Source organism: Nuphar pumila, chromosome 4 (assembly GCF_984573655.1).
Source record: "Nuphar pumila chromosome 4, dmNupPumi1.hap1.1, whole genome shotgun sequence".
In the NCBI taxonomy this organism is placed as follows: domain Eukaryota; kingdom Viridiplantae; phylum Streptophyta; class Magnoliopsida; order Nymphaeales; family Nymphaeaceae; genus Nuphar; species Nuphar pumila.
The window spans coordinates 142,817,567-142,827,729 of NC_143252.1; the positions used below are offsets into that span (position 1 = coordinate 142,817,567).

Below are 10,163 nucleotides of genomic sequence, written 5' to 3' on the forward strand. Positions count from 1 at the left end.
TGGGCTTTGGTTGATGGATTGACAACGGATGTGCGAGAGAACTGTTTACTGCCTGCTTCTTGAGGGGTTTGCACTTTTACTCGTTTTCTCAGTATATCACGGTAAGCCCTCTCTTAAGAGAGGTTACTCTGGAGATTTACTTTCTTCTGTGTAGCCGATAACCCAGTGTGAAAATGGGCAACCATTTAATTATCTGAGCTTATTTAGAATGAAGCGACAAGGCTCTTAACAAGTTGGTTTCACCTGTTAAGGTGAGAGTGTGCCCACTTCTCTCTTTAACGGGTGAGAGCCCACTTCTCTCTTTAACGGGTGAGATTCTTCATGAAGATCTTTAGCATATCAACATGCGATCTTTTGATAAAAATCATAATTTGACACTAAAGATTTGGATTGTTCAAAATTCATGATTATGATATGAATAAAAAAATTTTGACTTCTGTTTATATTAATATATTGTCATTAACGTAGATGTAAATATTTGGCACCAAAAACTTGGACACATTAGCTTAAAAAAGATTAACAAACTTTTTGAATTAAAATTAATGACTGACTTTCATTAATCTTCATTTCATAGATGTGAACTTTGTATTTATGAAAAAATGACAAGAAAACTATTTTCACAAAATGTTATTAGAGTATCAGAACTATTAAAAATCATACACACTAACATTTATGGTTCTTTCATAACTCAAACTCATAAAATTTATGAATACAATATTTTATATTATTTGTTGATAATTTTTTTAGATACAGTTATGTATATCTTATAACTTATAAATATGAAGCATTAGATAAATCTAAGGAATATCGTTAAGAAGTTGAAAACAAACTTGGTATGAAGATTACAGCTTTATGGTCTAATCGAGGAGGAGAATATAGCTCAAATGAATTTACTGAATATTGCAAAGCCAATGAGATCAAACCGTAAACTTTTACTCCTAGTACACTTCAACAAAATGGTGTGGTTGAAAGATTTAATAGGACTTTTCTTGATATAGGCAGATATATGTTATCTAATGCTTCATTACTCAAAGTGTTTTGAAGAGAAGCAATACATACGACAACATATGTTTTAAATAGGATTTCTTGTAAAACTATTGTTTCTACACCTTATGAGTCATGGACATGAATAAAACCTGGTATAAGTCACATTCGTAGATGGGGTCATATAAAAGTTATAGAGCGATCAAGAGATAAACTTGATACTAGGTCTATAAAATATATTTTTATTGGATATCACAAAGGATCTAAAGGCTATAAAGATAAGGAATTAATCGAAAGTAGATGTTATCTTCTTGGAAAATCAAAACATGCAAGAAATTATTCCTGAAATAAATAGAGATGATCTTCTTGATTTGTATTATGATTCTGATGACTTGCAAAAACCTATAAGAAACAACGAACCGTTTGAAATCTCTCTATCTTCTTCTCAATAGTCTCAGGTTGGGCATAAAAGAACTAGAGCTCATCTGTTTTACTTAGATGACTCTTATGTCTACCTATTGAAGGAATTGTGTTATGCTTTAGACATGGATGACATTGAAGATGACTTGTCATATGATGAGATAATAAACTCACGTGAGTCAACTAACTAGGTAAAAGCCATGGACGAGATAATTGAGTCCATTGAGAAAAACTAGGTCTATGAATTGACTGATTTACCTGAGAAAAAGAAAGTCATTTGATGTAAATGTATTTTAAAGAAAAAATTTTAGTCTGATGGTAGCATTGATAAATTTAAAGCAAGATTAGTCGCTAAGGGTTTTTTTAAGAAAAAATGATTAGATTATGTTGATACATATTCACCTGTTATAAAATTTGTCTCGATAAGAATAATTCTTGCGATAATAGCTCATTACAACCTAGATGTACATCATATGTATGTTAAAACCGCATTTCTTAATGGTAAGCTTAAGAAACCCATTTTTATGGAGCAACTTGAAGGCTATATAATAAAAGGCAAAGAAGATAAAGTATATAGGTTGAAAAAATTCTTATATGAACTCAAACAATCATCATGCTAGTGGTACTTAAAGTTTCCTAAGGTTATTACATCATTAAGGTTTGTGGTAAATAAATTTGACCACTATATTTATGTCTGAAAAAGTGAGAGTAAATTTGCTATTCTCTCACTGTATGTGGATGACATTCTTCTTATTGAAAACGACAACGATATGATTGTCAAAATCAAGTCATGATTAAATTTTCAGTTCGAAATGAAAGACATGGGAGAAGCATCGTATGTTCTTGAAATTAAAATCACTCGAGATAGAAACTGCCAACTTTTAAGCTTGAGTCAAGAAAGATATTTAAATCATATACTTAAAAATTTTAAAATGATTGATTGTAAGCCTTTTAGAACACCTGTAATAAAATGTGTCAAGTTGAGTAAGAATGATAGTTCAAGTGATGGACAAGAAAGACTAAATGTCTCTTATGCTAAAGTTGTTGGCAGCTTAATGTATGCTATGATATGCACTAAGCCTGATATCAGCTTTGTTGTTGGCCTCGTTAGTTGCTATCAGAGTAATCCTGGTTGGCCACACTGGTCAGCGGTAAAAAGGATATTTCAATATTTAAAAAGGATTATAAATATGAAACTATGTTTCTAAGCTTATTCTTTAGAATTAACTGGATATTTTAATGGTGACTTTGCTGGCAAAAGAAATAATAGTAAATCAACGTCTTTTATATGTTTTTTTTTTTCGAAGGAGGAGCAATTTTGTGGTCTTGTAAGAAACAAGGTTGCGTAGCACAGCATACTCAGGAAGCTAAATATATTGCATGCAATGCAGTTGCAACGTTTGTTGTTTGGATAAACTGTTTCATTAATGATTTGAAATAGAAAATAACCAACGGGCCAGTCGAGATTTATTGTGATAATCAAGTTGTCATCTCTCTTATGAAGAGTGAAGCTGATAATTTGAAAAGCAAGCATATAACGGTAAAGTACCATTATATTCATGATATGATTGAAAAGAATGAAATCAAAGTCAACTATTTACCTAGATCTGATATGATTGTTGATCCTTTAACAAAGGGCATATAAAAAAAATGTTCTCAAAACATGTATCATGCATGGGATTAAGATATAGCTCCGATAGTGGGAGGCTAAATTCCGTATCTAGTTTTTGTATCACATGACCAAGTGAGAGATATTGATTCATGAGAGATCAGCATGATCATGTTTCACGGAGGATCTCACCTGTTGAAAAGAAAGGTGGGCTCACTCTCTCCTTAACGGTTAAAATCACCCTGTTAAGGGCCTTATTCAAAATGAAGCACGATTCATTCTAGATAAGCTCAGATCGTGAAACAGTTGCTCATTTTCACGTTGGGTTATTGGCTACCCAGAGGGAGTAAATCTTCAGTGTAACCTCTCTTATTTAAGTAAAAGAGTGCTTAATCACCGTTATATACTGAGAAAATGAGTAAGACTACAAACCCCTCCTGAAGCAGGTCGTAAACAATTCTCACGCACATCCGTTGTCAATCCATCAATGGTGACCGGCCGCCCTGTCCCAACCTGGGCTTGTTTTGCCTTGGCCTGCTAGGTTTTAGAATCGCCTGGCCTGAAAAACAACTTTGTTTTATATAATTGCACAGATAAAGTTGATAAAATGCCCCCTGGATTAGAAACTTAGCTTTGCTACCTCTACCTGCCATACTTTTGTCTTGGCAGCTTAAAACTATGTGGGCTTACCTCAGGGAGTCACCACGCTCTGGTTTGCAACGCCTATGAGATTTAAACTTAGACAGCCTGTCTAGCGGTTTAGGCCCCCTGCACTACGTCAAACCCCTTTGGGGCTCCTGAAAAATGAGGGTTTATTTATTTTTTAGCGGCCCATGCTTTGGTTTGGTTTTTTATGAGTATGGGTTTTAATGCAGCTTATGACCCAAACCCTCCACCCATTAGACCAACTGGCCATGTAAGCCAGGTCGGATCACTCCCAAAGCCTAGGCACTGGGATCAAGAACAATCTCTCTCTCTCTCTCTCTCTCTCTCTCTCTCTCTCTCTCTCTCTCTCAATGTATGAAGATATTTATAGTGAATCTCCACATATTTCTTTGTGTATCTATGTTTTTCTAAGTTTAACTGATATTTTGCACACATTGAGCTTTCAAACTCAAAACTAATTTCTAAGAATTCTCAGTGAGAACGATTGAAAAAAATTAGGAGTCTTTATAAACCCTGACTTGTTTCTTTTTTCTCTTTAAATTCTGTTTTCTTTCTTACCTTTGAGTTGCCTAATATCTTTATTTAACTTTTAATATAGGTTTGCCATTGGTTGTCTTATTGTTTTGTCTGGATCAGTATTAGGTGATGTCAAGCAAGCACATATGATGAAACGGCTTCTAAAACAAGTGGTGAATGTCTTTCATAATCTAATTATTAATAATAAACATTATGTTACCGATAATGTAGTGATATATAGTCAATATATAAGCCATGTTCTATACTGATAAAAACCGACAAGTTGTCTATATATTGGCCTGCGGCAATGCTTTAAACTGGTTATATTAGCGCTCACAATATTCAACTAATTAAAATGACAGCAACATCGTTAAAAACAATTCATTTTCAAGTATGTATTTACTTTTTGGGGTCAAGAAATTCACCTTCTCTTATCAAATTTAAATTGTCAAGGTTCACTTTGTTACACTTTAAAAAATATTTTGATTTTTATTTTTCTTAAAATAAAAATCATCCTACTCTTAAGAACTAACTGTGGTTTTAAAAATGTAATTACTTTTGAATTACTCGTGCTCAGCTTGTGTATAGGTCGGACCGGCCCTGGAGTAGCAGGACAGCAAGAAGCAAATCTAGCGAACTTCATTTTTTAAATGCCTTTATATGTTAACATTCGAGATCTTAATTGGAGCTCTAATTCCATTTAGGTTTTACTGTAAATTTTTAAACCCGACCCAAGTCTGTCTACTAGCTGGATCTTGTGGGACCGATCCAAATAGCTGTCACTCAAGCCCATTGAATTAATCCCAAACACGGTCCAGTTGTGTTTGTACAGCCATTCCTTACAAAATTGAGTACTTTCACGTGTTCCTGGTTATTGCCATCTCAACATTTCCGTGGCAGTACTCACTCAAAATCCGATATTGTTTTTTTTTTCTAAGGGGACAGGGTCAAAACCTGGTCTGTGGATGTTGTGCAAGTTTTTCGTGTCATTGTCACGTCACCTTGTGTTGGGACGTTGCAAGTTCGAATCCCAATGGTATATGGTTGTATAACTGGCAGAGGGTCTGCGTAACCCCAGCTTTCTCTGTAGAGAAAAAAGGTTTTCGTGTCATTGTCACACCTTGTGGCTTTTTTGGGGGTAATCCAAGCGAACAATCCTTTCCATCACCGACTGCACATTGGTTGGCCTCCCGTTGGTAAAACCCTCAAGGTCCCATGCCCACCAGGGAGTACACCCAGCTTCGACCTTGTGAAAATCTGGTGTGATTCCCGTAATGACAAAAGATTTTCTTTGAGGACCATCACACCGGGTTGCGTTTTGGTCAAGCTAAGCTAGCTCATGTCACGGTCCATTAAGGCAAAGCCAAAGGGTCGTTGCCTCAAGATCTTGCCCAATCTTTGTCTAGCTAGTAAAGCAAAGAGGAACCCAGTTTGAAAAGAGATTTTTCACAAATCCAAACTATTACACACTCAATCTCATCATCTGCTTCTGTTCCAGTCAACATTCAACACTGATGTGGGTCAAGTTGACCGTAATACTACTTGTGAGTTCTTCAAGACAATCAATCAAGTTTGAATCCAAACTCCCTCGCTTGTACTGTCCAACAGCCAAAGTTCAGCTCATCTCGCATCTCTTTTAGCCCCTGCAGGTAGTTATTGTTTCACGTTAGGGGCATTCACCTAGGACCTTGAATCCTTTGTACTCAAACCAGTGATATCTAGTGAAGAGCAGGTTGGGAAGCAACATATACACACGGACCCACTATAGAGAGGCAGGCATCCAAATTGCAGGACAAGGATCTAATCTAGGAAAAGATAACCATCTTTAATTTGCATTGCTGCCCTTAGCATTCAGCAGCATGGCAAGTAAAGCACCCACTCAAAGGACCCATATGCCCAGTCCGACGGAAGCTCACGGCCTTCTGAGCCATCTTAGCAGCCTGATGTGCCCGCCTCAACTCCTGAGCTTTCCTCTGTGCTGACCTCAACTTGTTCATGATCTTCTCCATGGAAGAGGACCTCATCTTCTCCAGTTTCATCTGCAAAATTTTGCACAAGGTTGGCAATAGTTTGAATTCAAGATTAGTAATGTAGGAGAAAACTATTCCCTTGGTGCTAGAACTACTAATTTTCCCAAATGCAAAACCCTGTCAGCACTCAGGACTTCAGGAGTCGTGTGTTTCCATCATTGATTGGTGTTAGTTGGAAGCTAGCCGCAACTTACTATGGAAGAGACTTAATTCCCTACATTTACTTAGGGCCTGTTTGGAATCTAGGAACTGGGACAGGAGTTAATGCATTTGGCAAAAAGTTAGTCAAACTACCGCGGCTGTTTGGAAACTGATAGCTGGGATGGGAGTTAATGCATTTGGGATGGGAAGTGGCATTGTATTTACACTAAAGCATGGAATTGACAGCTACCACTTCCTAAATGTCACTTCCCATCCCAGCTACTAGTTTCCAAACAGGGCCTTAAGGCCTGTTTGGAATCTTTAGCTATGATGGGCGTTTATGAAGTTTATGCATTTGAAGAAATGGCAGCTGCCAAATCCATGATTTAGTGTAAATACAAAGGAGAAAGGGCTTCAGTTCCCATCCCAAATGTATAAACACCCATCCCAGCGCCAAGATTCCAAACAGGACCACCAATATTTTACCTTGGGACCACCAAATTCACAAAGGTCCATCCCAGGGCCGAGATTCCAAACAGGTCCTTAGTAAAGGGTGTCGATTTCCATATGGCACCATTGGTTCAAAAATTAATGCTACACGTTTAGGTATCCCGTACACCGGATAAATGGATGGGACAGCAATAACAAGCTTCAGAGAGTTTCAATTTTATCTTCAGACAAATTAAAGGCCATGGTTGTAATTCATTTCTTGAAAACAAACCTGGGGATAAGGTGCTTACCCCCTTCGTCCCCTTTCTACTCACACTGGGTGTACAGATGCCTTTAAATAGTGGGTTCCACAAGGGCCTACGTGTCGTTTACCTCACCTCTTCACGTCGGGGGCAGGCCCATTATTTTAGGTGAGAGTTCCTCGTCATGAAAAAGAGAAAAATGATGAAAGGATCCCCAACCATCCTGGTGCATTTAAACCATGGGGCCCTGAATGCCGTACGAAGAAGGGCACCCATGGTACCTTGGATCCACTAGTCTCACTTTCTCAGACACTACAAGATCTTCATGTTTTCTCAACTCATGCTGGATGTACCGACGAGACGAAGCATCGGCCAAGACGGATCCTATCATTTGAAATAGGATGGGCTCTACCCTACATTCAATCCTAACCATCCAATCAACGGCTGGTTCTGCTGGATGATTAGGATTGAATGTAGGAACCCATCCTATTTCAAATGATGGGATCCTTCAACCAATCCTCTGGGAGAGTGTTCTTGTGGACATCTCTTCTATGAGATTGGTTGATTAGGTGATCAGGTGGGTCCTGCCAGTGGCAGGACCCTCCAAGAGATGGAACCACATCCACCATTCATTTCTCTTAAACCAATCTCTCCCGTAAGCCTTATGCCACTAAGTTGGCTCTAAGGGGGCGTTTGTGTGCCAAGGAAGGTGGAGCTCTCCTCCGCGGAGTATGACCACCCTCTCATGGGAACCATTACAGCGGAAGAAAGGGGGATGGAACGTTGAAAATGAGCTCCTCGAAAGAGGAGCTCTTGTTTGCATTGCGTTTTCGCAGAAACGCCACTGTTTCCGTGACACACAAACGCGCCTTAAAGCTACTCATGAAAGTGAAACAGTGGTTGTTTCCTTTTCCTGAAAAATCTGAGTGCAAGACCTCACCTCGAGTTTTCTTATCTCAGCTTCAGCTTTTGCTTTTTGCAAGTTCTCCCACGCTGTTATCTTTGCTTCCTCTCTTTTAAACCTGTTAAAAGCAAAAGGAAAGAAACCAAGAATGAATTAAAAGCAAAAGGAAAGAATGACTCACTACGCATTTGCATTTTCACATTGCAGAGCATTATGCAATGTCTCCAAGCCTCTTTTGAGGAGGAAGTGGTAAGAATCAGTGACTGCTCCCATTTTTTGTTTAGCTTTCACTGATGAAAAGTTGTTTACTTGCTGCTGGCAGCAGCATGTAGGCCACAAATTTTAGCTATTATTCCGGCAAAATCGTAAAATAAACTGGTGCTTAATTACTTCGAAATAGAATTGGCGGTCACTGCAGCCTCCCATGCCGACGCCCGAGCATGCACAGCTTTCTTCTTCCAATCGCCAACATCAAAAGAGATCTTATCGACGAGCTTCTTCGACCGCCTGGTCATGGTGATCTGGTCGTCTAACTCCACGTCCGTGATCTCCAACCTGGAGAGCTGACGAAACCGATGCAGCTCCATGAGTGACATAAGAGGATGAGGGGACGATGGTGATGAGTCCAGCCGTCTGGGAGATGAATGAGTGCTGCTAGCATCCGGGCTCATCTGTGTTCCCATATCTCTTCTAGATACCGCCGGCGAAATCATGGTGGTTGCATCCTTCGTGTCATCAGGCTTTGTATTCGAAAAAACTGAAGATTATATGCATGGAACCATCAAATCTGATTGTTTCATACATTTCAAGAAAAAAGAAAACAAAAAAAAAACATTCTCCATTGACAATCTAAGATCTAATATGCTTCCAACCTCAAATTTCATGTGACTCCAATGGAAAAGGCTCAAGACCACCATCAATTTGGTTGCATTGAGAGTAGGGATGGGAAATAAGCTGGCTCATGTTCGGCTCGTAAAAAGCTTGTTCAAAATCATAAAATAGGCTCGGCATGCTGAATATGAACCATAGGTACTCGACTCGTAGAAGTATATTTTAGATATACTTTACACATTTTACATGTATTTTTTTAATCCTATTTCTCCCAACTCTAAAACAAACTATATTTTCTATAAACAAGCAAGCTCTAACTGGCTTATTTAACTTGGGCTCCAACTCGGCTTGGCTCCCCCACAAGAATGAGCCAAGCTTGAATGCTTCAAGCTCGGTTCGTTCAGCTCATTTACCAGCCACAATTGAGAGAAGCATGCGAATGAAAATCGAGAAACAAAAGGATCGACCGACTTACCCGGAAGAGACTCCGGCGACTCAGCCGCCTGCACCACAAGATCCGACCAGCCATGAACGCTAGCGGATCGAACCATACACGGTTGGGCATGAGAAGACTCCGGTTGACTGAGTCCGGCCCCGACGACGATCCCATCTTCGCCGGAAAACTGAAACAGCGACGACGACGGGACGACCGTTGCCGTGCATGGGACGGGGACGGCGGCAGGAAACGCCCCAGATCCGATGAACGCAAGGGGTCCGCTCTTGGACTTGGGCTTGCGCGGCGGGAGGGAGGGACGGTTGGCGGGTTCGTTGCTGACCGGGCTGAAGATCCACTTCTCCGCGTCCTCCCATTTGGAGGGGAGGTTCTTGCCGTGGTAGATCTGCGGGGTGGGGAGGACGTTCGCGTGGTGGCGCCTGGCGCAGTTGGAGGACAAGGCGACGCGCTCGGAGCTCCAGCCTTTGGAATGGACGGCGCCGGGTCTGAAGGAAGGAGTGCCGGGGCTTGCTGAGGTTCCGGATTTGCGGGGCGCGGAGCTCTTCTGCTGCTGTGTCGTCATCGTTCCGAATCTGGGAGACCCGTAAACCTCGCCCGGGTTGTTCAGATCTAGGGAGCTTGTCCGTTTCCTCTCGGGCCTTAGCCGCCTCTTCTGGCACTCTTTGCCAAGTTTCCACACGAAACAGCAACAACAAAAAAAAGAAAAAACAAGAGCGGTTACGAGGAAAAGAAGGTACAAGAAAAGAAGGAAAGGATTCAAGAAAAAACGGGATCAAATCCTTTTGACATAGGATGGGTTCCATCTTATGTCCTGAAGCATTTGGACGGCTAGGATCAGTCCACATCTAGGTGAAAATGTGAATCAATCCTAGCCGTAGATTGGACGGTTAGTATTGAACGTAGGATGGAACCCATA

At 40.1% G+C, this 10,163-nt stretch overlaps 1 protein-coding gene across 1 annotated transcript; it reads right to left on the reverse strand.

The window, feature by feature from the left end:
• Nucleotides 1-5,625: 5,625 nt before the first annotated feature.
• LOC149841420 (uncharacterized) lies at nt 5,626-9,937 on the reverse strand. The gene is made up of 4 exons (XM_090004795.1): nt 9,269-9,937; nt 8,353-8,719; nt 7,999-8,080; nt 5,626-6,234 (listed from the first exon to the last, which is right to left on the reverse strand). The coding sequence occupies exons 1-4, from the start codon at nt 9,807-9,809 to the stop codon at nt 6,040-6,042; spliced, it is 1,185 nt and encodes a 394-aa protein (XP_089860921.1). The 5' UTR covers nt 9,810-9,937; the 3' UTR covers nt 5,626-6,039.
• Between the last annotated feature and the right edge of the window lie 226 nt (nt 9,938-10,163).